This window comes from Neocloeon triangulifer, unplaced genomic scaffold, assembly GCF_031216515.1.
Source record: "Neocloeon triangulifer isolate White Clay Creek 2 clone unplaced genomic scaffold, ASM3121651v1 ptg000013l, whole genome shotgun sequence".
Taxonomy (NCBI): Eukaryota; Metazoa; Arthropoda; class Insecta; order Ephemeroptera; family Baetidae; genus Neocloeon; species Neocloeon triangulifer.
In genome coordinates, this window is record NW_026775555.1 from 1,951,778 (window position 1) to 1,970,486 (window position 18,709).

The 18,709-nt window shown below is 41.7% G+C and overlaps 3 protein-coding genes across 4 annotated transcripts in view; 2 read left to right on the forward strand and 1 right to left on the reverse strand.

The window, feature by feature from the left end:
- LOC132198634 (gamma-aminobutyric acid receptor subunit beta-like) lies at positions 1–4,617 on the forward strand. The gene is made up of 8 exons (XM_059622781.1): positions 1–328; positions 385–485; positions 1,263–1,330; positions 1,979–2,124; positions 2,186–2,343; positions 2,802–3,086; positions 3,151–3,431; positions 3,901–4,617. The coding sequence occupies exons 1-8, from the start codon at positions 291–293 to the stop codon at positions 4,198–4,200; spliced, it is 1,377 nt and encodes a 458-aa protein (XP_059478764.1). The 5' UTR covers positions 1–290; the 3' UTR covers positions 4,201–4,617.
- The window catches only part of LOC132199019 (dynein axonemal heavy chain 3-like), an 18,050-nt gene continuing 3,833 nt past the window's right edge, over positions 4,493–18,709 (reverse strand). Inside the window, exons 6-46 of the mRNA XM_059623391.1 lie at positions 18,508–18,652; positions 18,243–18,454; positions 17,733–18,001; positions 17,573–17,681; positions 17,253–17,515; positions 16,807–17,206; positions 16,381–16,688; positions 16,164–16,326; positions 15,960–16,106; positions 15,278–15,511; positions 15,099–15,228; positions 14,883–15,046; positions 14,545–14,823; positions 14,371–14,485; positions 14,117–14,319; positions 13,670–14,074; positions 13,451–13,624; positions 13,186–13,391; positions 12,951–13,132; positions 12,663–12,883; positions 12,375–12,614; positions 12,167–12,324; positions 11,866–12,115; positions 11,689–11,811; positions 10,968–11,353; positions 10,710–10,917; positions 10,397–10,657; positions 9,259–9,460; positions 9,058–9,210; positions 8,633–9,000; positions 7,329–7,520; positions 6,968–7,135; positions 6,844–6,911; positions 6,619–6,787; positions 6,070–6,463; positions 5,798–6,015; positions 5,473–5,739; positions 5,273–5,422; positions 4,991–5,209; positions 4,841–4,939; positions 4,493–4,785 (exon numbers count right to left, since the gene is read on the reverse strand). Coding sequence (XP_059479374.1) covers positions 4,639–4,785; positions 4,841–4,939; positions 4,991–5,209; positions 5,273–5,422; positions 5,473–5,739; positions 5,798–6,015; positions 6,070–6,463; positions 6,619–6,787; positions 6,844–6,911; positions 6,968–7,135; positions 7,329–7,520; positions 8,633–9,000; positions 9,058–9,210; positions 9,259–9,460; positions 10,397–10,657; positions 10,710–10,917; positions 10,968–11,353; positions 11,689–11,811; positions 11,866–12,115; positions 12,167–12,324; positions 12,375–12,614; positions 12,663–12,883; positions 12,951–13,132; positions 13,186–13,391; positions 13,451–13,624; positions 13,670–14,074; positions 14,117–14,319; positions 14,371–14,485; positions 14,545–14,823; positions 14,883–15,046; positions 15,099–15,228; positions 15,278–15,511; positions 15,960–16,106; positions 16,164–16,326; positions 16,381–16,688; positions 16,807–17,206; positions 17,253–17,515; positions 17,573–17,681; positions 17,733–18,001; positions 18,243–18,454; positions 18,508–18,652 — 8,769 coding nt within the window. The 3' untranslated portion in view covers positions 4,493–4,638. The remainder of the gene's footprint in view (positions 4,786–4,840; positions 4,940–4,990; positions 5,210–5,272; positions 5,423–5,472; positions 5,740–5,797; positions 6,016–6,069; positions 6,464–6,618; positions 6,788–6,843; positions 6,912–6,967; positions 7,136–7,328; positions 7,521–8,632; positions 9,001–9,057; positions 9,211–9,258; positions 9,461–10,396; positions 10,658–10,709; positions 10,918–10,967; positions 11,354–11,688; positions 11,812–11,865; positions 12,116–12,166; positions 12,325–12,374; positions 12,615–12,662; positions 12,884–12,950; positions 13,133–13,185; positions 13,392–13,450; positions 13,625–13,669; positions 14,075–14,116; positions 14,320–14,370; positions 14,486–14,544; positions 14,824–14,882; positions 15,047–15,098; positions 15,229–15,277; positions 15,512–15,959; positions 16,107–16,163; positions 16,327–16,380; positions 16,689–16,806; positions 17,207–17,252; positions 17,516–17,572; positions 17,682–17,732; positions 18,002–18,242; positions 18,455–18,507; positions 18,653–18,709) is intronic.
- LOC132198636 (uncharacterized) overlaps positions 8,738–18,709 on the forward strand; it is a 19,581-nt gene continuing 9,609 nt past the window's right edge. For both annotated transcript variants that reach the window (XM_059622784.1, XM_059622783.1), the window contains exon 1: positions 8,738–9,016. The gene's annotated coding sequence lies outside the window, so the exon portion shown is untranslated. The remainder of the gene's footprint in view (positions 9,017–18,709) is intronic.

The window sequence follows — 18,709 nt, forward strand, 5'->3', positions numbered from 1 at the left end:
GGTCACAGGTGTGTGTGTTCTCCAGAGGCACTCCGGCAACTTCGGCCGTTCCAACTTTTTGATCACCGCGCTGCTGTCAGCGTGTTTAATTTTTAATCATTCAAAATCGTAAAACGCGAAATTGCGGGGGTGAAATGACGGGGGCGATTTTCGGGGCACCGTGGACCCTTGCAGCTAATTCGAGGCGCGCTGGCAGGCGGCCAGGCAGCGCGTGCGCCACCCCCTCTTTCTCCGGCCGCCTCCCCGCCCACAGTCGCCACTAGTCTCGGAGCGGAGGCCGCGCCGAGCGGATGCTGCCGGTGTTGCTGCTCTTGGCCACCCTGGCCAGGTATTCGATCTCCACCCCTGTCCCGTTCGGCCAAATAACTCATTCACTGTTTGCAGGGCTGGCGAGGCCACCTCCAGCGAGCGCCTCTCCAACGTCACGCAGACGATTTCGCGATTATTAGAGGGATATGACATCAGACTCAGGCCCAACTTTGGAGGTGAGAAACGCAACAACCCCTTTTTTCGACTCTTTGGCACCGACTTTGGCGCCACAATGCTTTTGTTTGTTCGGTCGCAGACAATTAAAAATGACACAAAGGAACGAGGGGTGAAAATAAAAATTGAGCAGATTTTACTTTCACTCCGTGTTGTTTGATTAAAAAGCCACGCGAAATCGGAGCGCTCGTTAAAATGTGGACGCAGACAAGATTAAATTTCCAATCTGGCCGTGCTCCGCCGATTTTCTCTCTTTCACACACACACACACTCGTTTAGCTTTGCGCGCCTGTTCGGATTTTCCACCCGAGCGACGTGCAATTTGCAGATTGGCGGGGATTTTGCATTCGCTTTCCGCACCGCTGATCACTCTCTCAATTCAGCCTCCCTATATTATTGATCGCAACCCCCGTCTCTATTTTGAGACGCGAGATATCGTTTGCAATTTTATTATTTTGTTTCCATGCGAGCGATGGTTTGTAATGTGTGTCAGTCAGTCACACAGCGAGAAAGACGTCTTTATCGATCGCTGCGTTTTCCTCGCAACGGATGCGGCACTGCGAGCAAAACGGAAAAGCATTTTTGTCGCATGCGTTCGAATCGTTTAAAAATCGTTTAAACCTTTTCAAAATGCGGCCGACTGGTGTGAAAGTGAGCTTTGTAGGTGTAAAGAGGCTTGCAAATTAGGTTGCGATCGATTGGAACGCCACCCCTTTTCTACCCCGCGCCTTCCCTCTCTCAGCTATTGATTGTGTTCTCTCGCTCTCTCTGTTTCTCAGGAGACCCTCTCTACGTTGGCATGGACCTGACCATCGCTAGTTTTGACTCAATCTCCGAGGTCAACATGGTCAGTGGAAAAATATCTAAAATATATAAACAGCCATCAAATTTATAAGTTTAACACTCAAAATCAAAATATCAGACCGACTTTAAATTTTACGAGCATTCTTCAAATTAATTAGATCAATAAAATAAAATTTTCATTTAAAAATAAATTTTTTTCAATTTAATTCATTTAAAAAAGATCATTTTAAATTTTAGTGGTCCATTAAATTAATTAATGTTTTATAAGCGCGCCTGCACATTTTTGAATTAGGCTTTTTGCCTCACACGCGAGTTGCGCTGGTTGCATAAATCGAACTCGGCGCGGGCAGAGGGGTAACGGAGAGGGGAAATGTGCAGCTGCTTGGAGACGAGTTTGGCACACTTTCGCTCCATCTCCAGCTCGCTTCAATATCATCAAAACGCATCATACTTCTATATTAGAGGGGTTATTTATTAAGGTGAAGAACAAGTTGCCTCAAGTTGCTTAAAATAAAACGTCAAAAAGATGGTCCCGATATATTATAATCAACTAACGACCCTTGAGACTAAAATGATCTTTTGATATTTCCAGTTAATAATTATGAATGAGAGTTTCGGTCTTAATACATTTTATTTTAATTTTTTTAAATCAATATGGCACGTCCCGTTTTATGCAAATTACGCGTTGCAGGACTACACAATCACAATGTACCTGAACCAGTACTGGAAAGATGAGCGATTGGCGTTCAGCAACGAAGAAGAGATTCTCACTCTGTCTGGTGACTTCGCCGAGAAGATTTGGGTGCCGGACACGTTTTTCGCCAACGATAAAAATAGGCAAGCGGCCGGCCAAGTGATTTAATATCGGAAATTCTCGACGAGCCCTTTTTGCTTGCAGCTTTTTGCACGACGTGACGGAGCGGAATAAATTGGTCCGGCTCAACGGTGACGGCAGCATCACGTACGGCATGCGTTTCACCACCACGCTCGCGTGCATGATGGACCTCCACTATTATCCGCTCGACAACCAAAACTGCACCGTCGAAATTGAGAGCTGTGAGTTATTTTCGTAAATAATTATTATATTGGAATTTAAGAGTTTGGGCTTTTACCTCGTTATTTATTTTCACTAAAAATGGCTTTACCAGTTTCGATCACGGTCTTCGACCCTATTTCATGAGCAGGAAAAATAAAAAAAAATCAGCAAAATAGAAAAACACCACATTTTTAATTCCAAATCTTAAAACTAACATTCTTCATTTCCAAGATCATGTCCTTCAGTATCAACTTCTTCAAACAAATAATTATTGTTTTTTTTTTTTTTTTTTTGTTAATGTTAAATTCCTGATTTCAAAATTAGTAAATATTGGAGTGACAATCATTTCATAAAAATAACCTCAATATTTATTTTGAGTTTATTTATTTATTAATTAATATTATTATTTATTTCTTATGTTACAAAAAAATTATGATATTAAAAAAATTTGTAAATTAATGTGAATATTTTCCACCAGACGGGTACACTGTGCTGGACGTGGTCATGTACTGGAAGGAAACGCCTGTGATGGGGGTGGAGGAGGCCGAGCTGCCGCAATTCACAATTATTGGCTACGAGACCAACGACCGCAAAGAAAAGTTGGCCACCGGCATTTACCAGCGGCTGTCGCTTTCATTCAAGCTGCAGCGCAACATCGGCTACTTCGTCTTCCAGACGTACCTGCCCTCGATTCTCATCGTCATGCTCTCGTGGGTTTCGTTTTGGATCAACCACGAGGCCACGTCCGCCAGGGTGGCGCTCGGTGCGTGCCGCTCGCAAAATAAATAATATTCATTCGAATAAAAATAATAACATTCTTGTTGCAGGAATCACCACCGTGCTGACAATGACGACGATCAGCACGGGTGTGCGCAGCAGTTTGCCGCGCATTTCGTACGTGAAGGCGATCGACATCTACCTGGTCATGTGCTTCGTATTTGTGTTCGCCGCGTTACTCGAGTATGCCGCGGTCAACTACACGTACTGGGGCGCCCGTGCCAAAAAGAAGACCAAGAAGAGCAAGGAGCAAGAGAAACAACCGCCACCAAAGCCACACACCACGCCACCGTCTGACGCGTTCGCCCCCGAGGAGATTATCGAGCTGCAGGTGCGTTGCAAAATAACATTTTTCTTTCGAAAAAAAAAATAATAATCCTGTTGTTTGATGGGATTTTTTTGCAAAAATTGTATTTATTCAAAGACAAATAACTCTACCACTTTCGGTCACGGTCTGCGACTGTATTTCATGAGCAGAAAAAATACAGAAAAATCAGCAAAATTGAAAAGAGTTTATGTTAAAATGTGTTATTTTTCAATTCTGCTGATTTTTTGTATTTTTCTTGCTCATGAAATCGGGTCGCAGACCGTGACCGAAACTGGTAGAGCCGCTTTTTTGTTCATAAAAAACATTTTCTGCAACGAGGAAAAACCCGATCTCTTTATTTCTAAAATAATTCTGGATTAGGTTTAAAAATTTTTATAAAAATTGTTTACAAACGTATTTTTTTAAGAAAAATTAACACATTTTAAATTATCAGGAGTCAATATTTGCTTTTAAATTGAAAATCTCGTTGCAGGACCTCCGTCTTTCTCCTATTCCATCGCTGCGCCACCGGCACGGATCTCGTTTGGGCGCCGAGGCCACTGACTCTGGCCGCTTCCCGCCCAGTTTCCGCATTCACCGCGGGACCTCTCGAGGCCCGCCGGGCACCAAACGCCCTCGCGTAATGCAAACTTTACGCAGAGGCGCCTCAGCGATTCGCTCCTCCATCCCTAAGATCAAGGACGTGAATGTGATAGACAAGTATTCGCGCGTCATCTTCCCCGTGTCCTTCCTCCTCTTTAACGCAGGCTACTGGATCTTCTACGTTTTCTAGCCTCTTTTTGCCACTTGGACCAACCCATAAATCTCTATTCACCCCCCTCACTTCTTGTGTTCTTCCCAGAAACACCCCAGTGTGTCACACATAGCAAATAATCTCAATAAAAATAAAATTAAGTTCGATGGTGGAATAAGAGTAGATTTTTGTTATATAAGTGCAAAGTCTCCTTCAAATAGTGAAATAACTTGGCGTAAATTCGATTCCTCGCAATTTTTTATTTAATGTTGAAATTTCCTGATAATTTTTTTTTTATTACGCATGTTTGCGTAGAGCTTACATTTTTATTTCTAGTATCGTTCAAGATGATTTGTATAAAAATTTAAAAACACAGTATCTTCAATATAGTGACTAGAATAAAATTTTAATGTTACGGAAATGAGCAAAATAAACATCTGACTTTTTGAAATGCTATACACATTGTTCCGCGCTTAATTATCTAGAATAGCAAGTCACACCTCGCAAATGCCACCGAGAAGGGTGTTTTTTCGAGGGTAAAATTACCATTCCTATCAGCCTCCTGCAGTCTCGGCTTTCAAACAAGGGGCATTCAAAGTGATAAAAGTCATCGATTTTGTATTCCTAAAGAAAGAGCAATGAAATCTAAATTTATCAGTAATATTTTATATTAAAAAACCTCTGGAGCCAATGCAAGCGGCGGTAACTGAAAGCAGGGCAGCTGATCTGCGTCTTGAAGTTCGCCGTTCATTAATTTTGCACCTTCCATTTCGACATTCTAAAGTAAACTTTGCTGTGAAGTTATAAAATGAAGTAAAGTACTTTTTACCACAAATAGCGGCTGTGCCGCGCCTCCCGCTATACAAAGAGCAAGTTTTCTGGATTCAGGTGGAGCGAGTGCTCTCAAGAGCGTCTTTGGCCGCGAAACCCTCCCAAGCCAATAATTAGAAACTTTCCCTTCAAGCCAGCTTTTAAGAAAAACATGCTTCTCTTTCAGAGACTGAGTGAACTGCGCTTTGGCCGCTTCCTTTTCAAAAGAGCAAAGTTCCTTTATGAGAGCATAAAAATTAATTGTTAAAATTATCTGCACAAAGAAAAATTTTAAATTTACCTGCAGGAGCACTAGTTTTTCTTTTGTTTGGGCTGAGCAATCTTTATTCACAATCAGAGGGGACAATTTTTTTAATATCATGGATTCTTCTGCAGAATATTTTTTCACCGATGAAAATTCTTTGAATAAATCTTGTAATGCTGACATTGCCTGATAACAAAATAAATTAATAATTCGCCAAGAGAATAAAATTTATTTACTCTTTGAGTTTCACGCCATCCATTAGTCCGTTGAACGCTTTTTGAAAGGTGGAGAGTCTCCGGCGCAAGGTCGACCTCCAGTGAGTCCAGGTCGGTAGTCTTCAGACGCGCCAAACTTATTCCCTCGTCAGCGAGTACTTCAGGTGCTATGTAATGGTCAGCGATGGCCGCCAGTGCTGTTCTTGCGTCCGGCGCAGACACCCGAGCGCTCAAAATGCACTCTTTTAAGGCCTGGTTAAATCCAATTATGCCCCACTCGTCAAAGCTCTAAATTTTGTACAATTTTTTAAATAACAAGGAATATTAAAATAAATATAAATCATACCGATTTCAAAGTTTCGTAACTCAAGTCCAGGCCCTGCTCACAAAAAGCGTTCCCCTCAGCAAATCCGCGTGCCTGAGCAACAGAATGCGCCAAACTCAGTGCCAACAAGAGCGTTTTTTCTTCTTTAGATTTTTGCTCCAATAAAATCTTTGGATCGTTGAAGCAGTGAAGGATGCGAGACCGAAGACCACCGGCAGCCTCTGAAGCTACCTTTATTCCTGTTTAAATAAATTAAATCCAGTAAAAAAATGGAAAATTATTCTCAATTTAACCTTTGCGTAAGAGGTCAAGAGTGACACCGGAATTCTCAAAAGTAATGACAAGTCGGAATTCATCATGACTCGAAGCCAGCGCCTTTTCAGTCAGTCGCTGCAACTTGTTCCGCCAGTTTTCAGAGGCGAGGTGGCAGTTGTGCAAAACGAGCCAATGCCCATCGGAAGCGGCTGCAAAAAGCGCCTCTTCGGCCAGTTCCTCTTGACCCTCGCCGAGAGCCACAAGCCGAAATTCGCGACCTTTGGCCGCGCTCTGCACAGCTCTGACCGGATCACAGTCATTTGCAAGGGCGACAATCACACATCTTTTATTTCCAGCCGAAGCAACAGTCTCAGCTAGGTCTGCTGTTGGTGGTCGCAAGAAGCTCTCACCCATTTGTTCTTTGATAATTTTCTGCAAAGAGCAAATTTTACTCATTTAAAATCCAAACAATTTTTAGCTGTTTATTTTTGGTGCGCAAACTTCAGATACAAAAGTAACCTTGTAATTAAAATGCCACGGAAATTACAAATTATATAAATTCATTACTTAATTTTCATAGACCATACCCTGATTTCTGTGAAGAGAACGTGGGGCTTGTAGGACTTGATCAGGGCCAATCTTTCAAGACCTTTGATGTTTGAATAAGGCTCGGGTATTTCACTAAATTCCAGTTCCGAGTCAAAAATTTGCCACTTTTCTTTTTCCAGTTCTCTTTCATTTTCAATATTTTCTAACCTATTTATTTTTAAATTAAAAACAATAATATTCTGACAAAATTCCAAAACACCCACCCTGGAACTTTGTTCAAGTTGTCTCCCGTTAAAAATGCACGCCACGCATCTTCTGGAAACAATTCGGCCTGTTGGGAAACAAAACAACAATTTTGATTTAAATTTTTTCTTTTAAATCTATTACATTTGCTTGAAGTTGCGCGACCCACAGGAGAAGAGCGAGGATTTGTCTGTCGCACTCGAAGAGGCCTGGCGAAACTTCTTCAAATATTTTAAGAGTCAGAGTTGCTTTGAGGGCTGCAAGGCGAGCGGGCAGCGCTTGTGACTCCTCACGTCGTATTTCTTTTAACGCCTGTTTCACAACGGGATGTTTTTGAGAAATATTTAAAAGACACAAAGAGTGGAGGTATTTTTCTGCTAGTTCAAAGGATCGTAAGTCAATTTGCACTATCGATTTTTTCTTTTAGCTCAAACGACAATTTAAAATCTAAAATAAGATTAGTGCGGCAGTGGATTTTTTCAAGGCATATTTTCAAAGTACGTACCTCTTGATAAATAACAGTGAACCAGTCGAGGGAGAACTGGTACGAAATGTGCAAATTGGCCAGAGAGTCGAGACAAAAGTAGAGATGGGTCGCGTGCTTTGCCACCGGCAGATATTCACTTCGAGCTGTTTCAATTTCAATTTCTCTTTTTGCTGACTCGACTTGCTTGCTTGAGATTTCCTCTGATAAAGCCTGAAAGCATAAATTTTGAAGTGAAAATAATTAATTAATTATTAATAAGGATATAAAAAAAATATTAAATTAAATTTACATCTAAAAAAAGGAAGCGTGATCTTTGATAAAAATTGGCCGTAAATTAAAATTACAATAAATTGCCATCTAGATTAAAATAATTAGCATAAAAACTTACAAAGTTTGAAAATAAAAATACCCAGAAATTATTTTTATTTAATTAATTTGACTATGAAAACGCAAAGTTGTACGTAAAAAAATCACAAGTTGGAATTCAGGTTCTGAAATTATTTTATTTAAAATTAAAATAAAAACGGCGTAAATTAATTTTTATACGTGGATTCAGAAACTGAGCGAGAAATCCAATGCTTTAAACGCATTAAAATGTCCAAATTTCAACTTTTAAGTGGAAATATTAATTATTTTTAAAACAGAAATTTTAATCTTTTTTAAAAAAAAAATTAAAATTTCCAATTAAAAGTTGAAATTTGGACATTTTAATTCGTTTTCCGAACATTGGTTTTCTCGCTCAGTTTCTGAATCCACGTAAAAATTCTTTTGAAATTTTAAAACAGAAACTGGAATTCACTTAACAACGCAAACACGACACAAATCTACACTAAAATTTACAAAAAACACAAACTCACACTAACAAATTAACAACGGCGCAAATTACAGTACATACAGTATGTCTCTTTTAAAATGTATTTTCAGCTTTTTCTGTATAGTTTTTTTGCTGTATTCATGACATGACTGTATCGAATGGAGAATAAATAAATAAATAATAAATAAATTAAAATTGGGTTTTCAGCTTTCAGCTGTACCACCAATAAAGGGCACAGGCCGACAAGACTTTGTCTTGGCCTGACACCCTAAAAAAAAAAAAAAAGTATTCAGCGCCAATAATAAGGGCAAAAGGCCGACATATTTTGTGCCCAACCCTCCCAAAAAAATTAGTTTCCTTTTATTCCTTTACTTTTCTTGTTAAAATGGCAGTGAATATAACTGATAAAAACTTATTATTCTGTGAAAATATTTAAGTCTACCTATTATCATTTTTATAAACATCTTCTAATTTTATTTATTTATTCTTCGTCGTTTTTATTTTGTACCTTTGAGGCGGTCAAAACTTGAAGGCCAGTTTCGTCCTCGAGAATGTTAGTCTCGGTGTCCGAGAGCACGTGCAGAATTTTATGCTCGATTTGTTGCAGCTGCTGCTTGTTGGCGGCGCCCTCGACGGCCAACTCGTGGCGCGCAGCCTCGAGCGGGGGTCGCTCCATCCCCACCACCAAACCTAGCAGCCGCCCCTCCAGCCCCTCCACGCGAACGCCGAAATCAACAAGCGTCAGTTTGGCCAGGTCGTCAGGAGTCAATTGCGCCCTGAACGACAGCACCAGGTACAACCTGAAGTCCTCGTGAACCCTGACCTGAGCCTCGGAAAGGGTCACTGAACCTGCCGAAGTCCTCTGCACGACGCTGTCTGAGTTTGAATCAAGGTAAAGTGAGATTTTTCTGTAATTTTTTATCATAAAAATACCCAAGATGGCGGGGAGTTTTGCCTCGTGGAGATGAACAATTATGGTCGAGCCTTCCTGAAGGGCCTTCTCAAGGTCGAGGTTGAACTCAGGGTGAGTTGCATTCGCCGAAATCACCGATTGCTGCGTCGACCTGACCCAATTCGCTCCTTGGCCTTGCATTTAAAATTAGTTATTTTTATTTTAAATTATGATTTTTAAACCTTGAGGATCGATTAGAATTGGAGGGGCGTCGCAGTTGGTCGCCACCAATGCGCTTTCGACTGTAAAGGGCTCCTCGGAGAGTCCCCGCATGTGCCATTCCCTGATGGTCACTGGGTCACCAAGGCAGGTGGCCAAGTTGAAAGGGTCACTGTGGGCTACGCCGAGCACGTCCAGCTGGGCACTCCATTTCTTAGTAATGCTCTGAGAAAAGTTAATTTTTATTAGAAAATCGTTGTAAAACGTAAATATTTTTCAAATCAGTTTCGGAATGAAACATTTTATCAATTAGAATCTTTATACGTGAAATACATCGAAATTAAAATTGCATAACGCGTTTTAAATTTATCTTCATCAAAATCTAATTTACTCGTACGTGGAAGCAAAATTTTGCGTGTGTCGCGTGCGATATTTCCAACTCGCTAATTCATTATTCAAAATTATCACACGCACGGCGGTGTAAAGTTTGTGATGAGCCGCGGGGACTGCGTTTTGTTAACAACACACGTACAATTAATTAACACCATAACTTTAATTAAGTAATCTGGATAACGGATCTCCGCACATAAAAAATTGTATGTAATGAATTAAATATAGTCTAGATAATGCCATGAATACTGATATTTCTACAGAAAAAATTATGATCCAGCTTCGGATTTGAATGAAAAATTCGTAACGCCTTGAGTTAGATTTAATGTTCGTTAGTGGAGAAACAATCTTCAATATTTTTATATACGAGATAATTTAATGTGAAAAAAATCCAAAAATAATCGTTTTCCTGTAGAACAATTATTTCTCAGCTTCATATGCGACTGATAAACACAAAAAGCGTCTCTTTAGAGTTAGATTTAATGTTTTTTTTGTTAGCGATGAAACCATTTTTTTTTAATATGATATAATTAAGGGTGAAAAAATACCAAAAAATCAATTTTTTTACTACAAAACAAATTATTTCTTAGCTTTGAATAATAATTATAATAATAATAATGGATTGCGACTGATAAACACCACAAAGTAATATCGCAGCGTCTTGAGTATTGAGTTTGATTTTTTAATGTTCGTTAACGATTAGACAATTTTGAATTTTTATAAAATTATATTATTTTGCATCTCAATTTTTTTTTTATAATTTTCATGTACTTCTCTTTGATTTTTTGAGAGGCCGCCTAGGTAAGTGACGGTGGCTGCTGCGAGCAGAACGTCACCGGTGACGTTGTCCAGTCGGCCTTCGAGGGAAGCGGCCAACTCGCTCCATCGAGTTCGCTCGCCCCCGAGCCCCCCGATCAGTTTCTCGGCGCGCTCCAACTTTTGAGAGCAAAGGTCAATGTTGTCCTCGAGGTCTTTCTTCTTCTTGGACATTGCTGCGAAATCGTCGTTCAAAGTCTGCAGCTTGTCGGACACCTGAGGAGGCAATTTTGTAATCGAAATTTTCTTTAAAAAAAAAAACACGTGCCTGCTGGAGTTGGGTGCGTTTTTCATTCAGGGTGGCCATTTGCTGGGCAAGAGCCGCTTCGGCCTCGGCCAGTTTGGCTTTTTTCGGCGCCACGATTTTAATGACTCTGTCGTACACCTCGATTGCGCGCACCCACTTGCACAGACCTTCACACGCTGCTGACGATTTCCGCACAACCTCTGGTCTGAACTCTCGGTCGTGAATGTACCTGTTTAATTAAATTGCAATAATTCTGATAGTTTTTTTTTTTGTAACAACTTTTCTCGGATGCGGGCCATGATGTGAGGCGGAATGTCGTCCTTTTCGTAGCTTTTCAAACTGTCCAGAAATTTTATCTCCCCGATGAGACGCAGCGAGGGTGCCCAAAAATCCTCGATCATCTTTCCTGAGCCGGAGGGATGAGGTTTCCGGTCGGGTTTGACGCCCTTCATGACGCTGATCGCCTCCAGCACCAGTTTCACACCAGGTGGAGGGTTTTTCATCGCTTTGACCACAGTGATGTCGGAAGGTTTTAGGGTGTCCAGGGCGGTGAGCGCGGCTTCCAATGCGGGCACCGCTTCGGCCAGGTCGCTCTCGCAGTCGTCCTTGATGGCCTGCGCGGCGGCCGCGGCCTCGTTTGCTTTTGCTTCGTCAGAACCAACAATCTTTAAAATAATAATATGGATTTTTAAACTCAGTTCTATTCATAAAACTTATAGAATTTGACTCGTCAATTTAAGAATACACTTAAAATAAACGTACCAAAAAATTTCCCCATGAGAAAAATGAAATTGAAAATTAATTTTGAAGATGATAATTATTCAATTTTTTTGTCAACTTAATTAGAGTGAAATTTTTTATCTAATTTAATGGAGTTAATTTTGAGAGTAAAAGTTATTCAAGAAAATTTCCAAATATTAGGTTCTGACAAATTTTCTTGGAAATAACTTTTTCCAATGAAAAAAAAATATCATCGAAATTAATTGAGCCGCTTTTTTACCTCCTTTCGCGCCTCCACTTCAACAGTGTCTTGCTCGATTTTTATCATCAGTCTGTCCGTTTCTTCAGAAGTTTCCACAAGTTGTGGTCGCAAAAGTTGCAATTGCTTCCTCATTTCGATCACCTAAAATAATTAAAAACTGTTGAAGTCTTTAAAAAAAAATCTTATATTTTTTACTTGAGTCGCAGCTTGATCAAGTTTCTGCAGGCCAGACAAGTATCTGCCCTTCTGCGTTGAAATAGAGCCGCTGGAGGCCGCGTGAAGTCGCACAAAGGTACGCATCAAACGCAGAAAGGCGGCCTGCGGTCCTGGCGGCGACGCCAGGTGGAATTCTCGGCACGCAGCCACACACACCACCTGCACTTCTATTTGCGATGTGAACTCGGTGGCGATGTCTTCCAACGCCTCCGCAGGCCACGGACCAAAACTATATATAAAAAAAGCAATTATTTTGAAAAATATTAATTTTTTTTCTTACTAATCTGACTGAAAGGCGTCGGTGAGTATAGGAAACTTATGTAATTTTGACACGAGCAGATTTTTCGGCTCCAGCACCAAAACGATGTGCAAATTCACTCGAACTCGTTCTATGAAATAATTCTGGACGGCTGCACTGGTACCTTCAAGTTTGCGTCCCTTGGAAATAATATAAATTAAAATTGGAAATCGTCTCGTTAAAATTCTACTTTGACTTTTGCCAGGTGATTCATGCCCTCGGACAACTCGAGCCTCTCCTCGGGTTCCCAGAGCGTGGGAATTTCGGCCGCCGCCACTATTTGGCTCAAATCTTCAAGTCGATAATCAGGCTCCAGGAGATTTTCGCGCAACAAAAGCACTGTGGGTTTGTCTTCGGGGCCGCATCTCCGCAGCACTTTTTTCAAATCACACTTCCATTCGTCCAAGCCATACTCTCCACTCGGTGAAATCTATTAAAACAACCTTAAATTTATTATTTCAAAGACTAAAAAAAGTACATTGAAAACCGCTAAGCCAGCAATTGCTGCTGCAATTTTCGCTACAAAGGTGCGACCACTTCCGGGCTCTCCGATGAGCAGAGCGTGCCCCGAAGTCGGTCTTTGGAGCGCCCTGCACACCCTTGTTGTGTGTTGCAAGAGGTACTTTGTGAGCACCGGTCTCGATCCGTGGCATGAAACTTGCTCACGCAGATAAAATATGACTTTTTCTCTCAACGCTGCTTCGTCGCAAATCTATTAATCATTACGTCATTGTTATTAATTTCGGCTGAAAGCCAAATCAGCAACTTTCCTCGTCGTAAATCTTAGGGTTGGCGTCAGGTTCCATGAAATTGCCAAAATGTAGCCTGTCCAGATGGTCTAGCGAAATTGCATTTTCCCCTTCGTTTAATAAGCGCCTTAAAATCGAATCCATCGGCTTTCCCATGAATTTGCAGCACAGTCCTTTGATGTTGTCCAGCATTATCTGCCTATAATTTTTTAAACAAGTAATTTTTTTCAGCTACTTTTTTAAATTTTTTACCTCTGATTTTCACTCGGCAACAAATCCATGTACGTTCTCGACAATTCGTGAATCCACAACCTGCTAAGTTTATCGGCGTCGTTGAATTGCGATGGTAGCGCCTGCGAAAGCGCCTCCGCCAAGCCTAAAAAGTGCCACAAAGTGCTTTTTTCCACAAGACTTTTTTGAGCGCACTTGTTGAATTCAACCGTGGCTTGAACTATGCTCTGCAGGGAAAATACACATTTTTTGTAAAATCATCCTTTAATTCAATTAAATTTATCACTTTCACTGCTCGGGTGACATTGGATGTGAATCCTTTAGAAAAGTGATTTTCCAAACTCGTCGCAAAGATTTTTTCCAAAGCATAATCGGGAATGTCCGTCAAACCGATCAAAAGCAGTTGTCCGAGAAGCCTCCTTGGAAGCGATTTTGCGTCATTACAAGTCGAAAGCAAAGCCTGGACAGAAATTTTAATTATAAAACCAAATTAAAAAAAAATTAATACAATGTCGACGAGTTCGAGTTTGGAGTTGTCATGGTCGTACCAGTGGCCGTGTCCCAACCACTGCCTCAGCAACTCTGCCGGTCCTGTGTGTCCCGCAGCAAGACCGTCCACGTACAGGAGGCAGCGGCGGCCCATCGGCGGCCCAAACACGCCCTTGCGCCGTCTGTCCAGCCGTCCGACGATGGTCCTCTGCAACTGCTGGGCGCAGCTGCCTCCAGAGAGAAAGGTCGCGTTCACGAGATATTCTTCTGGCGGCAAACTCTGCAGAAAGTCGAGAGCGGCGCCCGTCTTTCCGCAGCCGCGCGTCCCGACCAGCAGCAGAGGCTCGCCGCGGGACACGTTGGACATCGAAAAGTGCTTCTGCACCGCCACCCCTTGCCAGGCCACAATTTTCTGAGAGAGCTAAAATGTTAATCAGTTAATTTTTTTTAAGGTTTTTCTTACCGATGTTTGCGTTTTCGGAAGCGTTTCGACCCAAGAAAGCCAAGTTGCGTTGTTTTTCTTGTCCAAGGCCCAGTCGAAAACGAGGCCCTTTTCCGGCACTAATTGCTGCGGAGTCAGTTTGAAACTTTTCGGTCGAGGGTAAATTTTATTTTCGCCGTTTAGAAGGCTCCGGAAAAACACGTCGAAAGTCTCTCTCCCAGTCACTGTAATTTCAAATAATTTTTTTTTTTTTAATCAAAATAAAAAAATTGTACTTGTCAGGCAGGAACCGAGACCCCAAATAAGAGAGAAGATTAGCGCATTTTGAAGCCATAAAGATGAAAACTGCGTTTCCTCGCCTAGCATGCCCATGTAAAGTTTCTTGAAGCACTGCGAACAGCAAAATTAATCAATTTCACCTCTTCATGAGCTAATTAATTTTGACTTGCGTTGAACAGGATGAGATCTGTGGGTAAAAGCATCGACTCTAGTGACAGGGTGAGTGTTATGAGTGGTGGCAGCAGCCAGTCGATGAGCTCTGCAATCAATTCGAACTGCTCGTCCATGCACAGGCGCTGCCTTAAGTCGGACTTAACAAAGGGCTCTTTCAAATTGTGCCAGCTTCCTTGGCGGGCTTCAAAGTGCACCACCGCACACCTACTTATCAGGGATGGCGAACAAGAGGCCAAATCGTCACACTCCACCACCAGTTTCAAGTACGGCGAATTCTGAATTATTTTCCATTAGAGTTAATATTTCTCATATATAATCTCATTTTAATTGTTACCCTGATCATTTCGCCGGAGGTGAGGCAAAGTTTTTTGGTTTCGTCCAGAGCCGAGTTCAAATTGTCGGACCAAAAACTCTCCAGAGGCCCATCCAGAATGATCCACTTATTCTCCGTTTCGCTGCTCGACAATGCAAACTCTCGGAATGTAGTCGACAAAACTCCTAAAATCATTGCTCTTGAATTTTAATTAAAAAAATTCAAAAACAAAATTACCGTCGTGCCATTCACCCGTTGATCCAAACTGACCAAGGAGGCGTCCTAGAGTCAAGGCTTTCGGATTAATTGCTTTCATCGCAACGCTCCGCTGGCCCTCGCACGCTCTTGCTACAGCGGCGGCTGAAACCTAAATTTAAGTTTATAATTTGGTTTAATTATGATTCGCGATTCTATACCTGCAGGCAAGTCGTCTTTCCTGTTAGTGTTTCGCCCATAAGAATGACTGCGGGCCAATTTTCTATTGATTCCTTTAATTGAATACTTTTGTTGATTAAATTTCGCGATGCGAGAAGCCCTCGTGATTCTGCTTCAATTTTGACTATTTCTGCAAAATGGACGTCCGTTGAAATAGCTACTTTTTCGATTATTTCAAAGACTTCAGCGAGAACCAATTCAAACATAGCGGCATCCTTAAGAGTAAAAAAAAATATTAGAGTTATTAAAAAACTCACTGGAGTATATTTAAATTATTCATACGCATGCAGATAGACGCGCTCTAAAGTGACTTTCTATTATCACTTTTAGCATTTTTGTGTCAAATTCAGCATTTTTTAATTTTTCCACCATCGCTGAGAGAACTAATTTTGTCGCTCTGAATGTCATGTCGTATTGTGGTTGAGCCGAAATCAAGTCTCTGATTTTCACGAAGAATTCATTCAATTTCCAAGCCAGCCTTATTTTTTGATAAATTATATTTTATATGCTTGATTAATTAAATTACTAGACTTACTCTTGCCACAGACGTAAACCGTGCGACCGCAGGAAAATTTCGCAGATTATCAATTCGTCTAATTCAGCGAGAGCGACAGGTCTGAATTGAGAGGTCAAAGGTTTGGGCAATTTTGTCAACGAAGTTGCCAAAAGAGCGCACGAAAAATTCGGCGCTGAAATTTTTCCGGCGGCAATTTTCAGCTTTCTGAAGTCGTTGGTTAGTCCAGAAACGAGCGGCGCACTCAGTCTCTCCACGTTTTTCAAACAAAGCCAAGCGCCTGCTTTTACAGTTCCCTGAAATTGCAAGATTAATTAATTATAATAATTGTAAAATTTCTTCAATACCTTGACAAATTTTAAAATTTGATCAAGCGCGATAGTTTCATTACAGGCGAAAACTACAAAGGGCCTCGCGACCATCCGCGCCGCTTCTCGGCAAATTTCAGTTTTCCCGCAAGAAGGTGACGCCTCTAAACAAACCCCAAATCCTCCTCTTAAGGCAACCACCATTGCTCTGAAATTAATTTTATGAATTAAAAATATGTAAAAATTCAATTGTGAAATCAACCTGAGGCAGCTGTCGATAACAGGGGACGCGACGATTCGCTCAGGGCAGCCAAGATATTCAAAGCCGTATCCTAGGTCGCAACCCACTAGCGAAACCACCACCGAATCTTCCCTCCAGTAATGGCGAACAAGACTGGCCCATGCGTAATCCTGCACGGTGACGCCTTCGGGAAAAGCTCCGAGGCTCTCGGCGTTGTGCAGGTCGCTTGTCAAGAGATTTGTGAGGCAGCGCCTGGTTTTCATTGGCTGCTCCAAATTGATCAGACCTAAAAGATCGTCGATCTGGCTCCGGCTCTTTTCAAGAAATGCCTTTGAAATTTTAAATTTATTTTAATTCAACGAATGTTTTTAAATTTTTTATATAATTAAAAATTAGAAAAAAAAATAGAAAAAAAACTAATCTCAATTTTAGCCAACAAAGAGTTACTTTTAATTCGTTGTTCCTAAGAGCCGCTGCTGCCTCCGTGGTCCAGTGGATTGAGGCGGCCACGGACACGGCTTGGCCTGGCCACTGCAGGGCCCACTGGGCTCGCGGTTGACGCTGGTACGCAGCCACAGCCTCGCGGCACGTGTCTCGAAGCGAGCGGACCAGCACGTCCTCCAGCTGTGCCAGCCACTTCTCCACGTTTCCTTTCGCCTCCGAAGGGACGAGCCGGCCGCTCAGAGCCAATTTCTCGCCTTCCGCCGATTCCACGTTAACGATTTCTCCTTCGGCGCCCAACTCGATTCCCACAGCACCGTCGAAGCATTTTTCCAATTTCACTTTGCATGGGTCTTTGGTTTCTGACAGCACTTCTAGCAATTCGTCGTTTGACAAGAAGTAAAATCTGAAAATAAATTGAGTATTTTTTTTTTCAAAGGAAGAAATTTTACCTGGGGAAGAAGTTGCGTTTCTTCTCCAAATATTCGTTCAGTCCCTTTTGAATTTGCTCCAGGGCTTTGTTGCAATCGCGCAGAATCGGAAGCATGTCAGGCATGTCCGTGGCGACCAGCACTGTCAAATTACTTTGTGTATGTTGCATTATTCGCCTCCAAGACTGATCCACTTGTGCAAATTTAGCGCCTTCCAATGGCATTTGTCTCATGATATCGTCAGAGCTGAAGATGGGCTCCAGATAAAGCCACAGCGCTTGGCACTAAAACGAGAAAAATCAATAAATTTTTTCATTTTTTAATTTGTTTATAATTCCTACTGTGAGCCACGCATCAATGATGTCCTGCATGGATATCAATTTGTCCTCCCACGCCTGCATTTCCTCTTCAAATGCACGAACGAACGGCGAGCTGTGCATGGTCTGGGCCCTGAAATTTGCACCATGAAATGAAATTTCAATGGAGAAAGTTGATTTCTACCGCAAGATGTGATCGTCCAGCATGAGCTGAATGTGGTCCAAGGGACCGAGGGTGGCCACCCCAGCGTCTCTGTACGGCACGCAAGGCAGCTCGATTTCTCTCCACTCGTCTTTCATTGCAAGCAGCCGTTCGTGCAGGGCCATTTCTCTTCTCGCGCACTCGGACACTTCTTGGAAGAGGGCAACGTGGTCCATCAGACCAAACTGCACCACCTGCGACAAGGTGGTAACCTCGGCAGGGTCCAGGGTCTCTCCAACCGCTGCACTCATCTGAGACCGCAAAAAAAAAACATGAAACGATTAAATTAAATCGGAGGAAGAAAAAAGTAATTTTCAAAAATAATCAAGTTTTATTAAAAAAAAAAAAAATGTATTTTTTTTAAAACTATTAGGATTTCGATTGAAATTTAAGATGAATTTCATTATGAAAATTTTTAACTGTGATTTTTTTAATGATTTTTTCAACAAGGATTTCAATTTTCGAATAAAATTTATAGTTTATTTTAAGAACCTGCTCCCAGTGGCGGGCGCAAAGTCCTTGCGTGCAAACGCAGTGCAAGAGTGGCAGGAGATTGATGAAATGGTCCAGTTTGCTGCGGGTGAGCTCGGCAATGCGTTTCGAGCCCGGCGCCTTGCTCAGCGCGGCTGCGACGCTGACCAAACTGGCGTGCATGTTGCGCGCCTTCGCTTCCACTTGGCTCGCGTCAAGCTCCTTGAAAGCACCTGTTTTTCAGGGTTAAATCTTCCCACCTGAATAGTAATAGTTGATTTCCTACCGTAGTACCATTTGTCGTAGCTCTGGTGAAAATCGAGCACCGTCGTCCACAAGAGCTGGAAAGGTTGCACCACTTCAAGCATTTGGTAGAGTTCGGCGAATGGTGCCGGCAGCCAGTTCAGCAACGCCTCTTCCTCGTTGATTGCCTTTTCAATCGAAATAAAATTTGAATTAAACTTAAAAAAATTCAAAATATTTTGTTA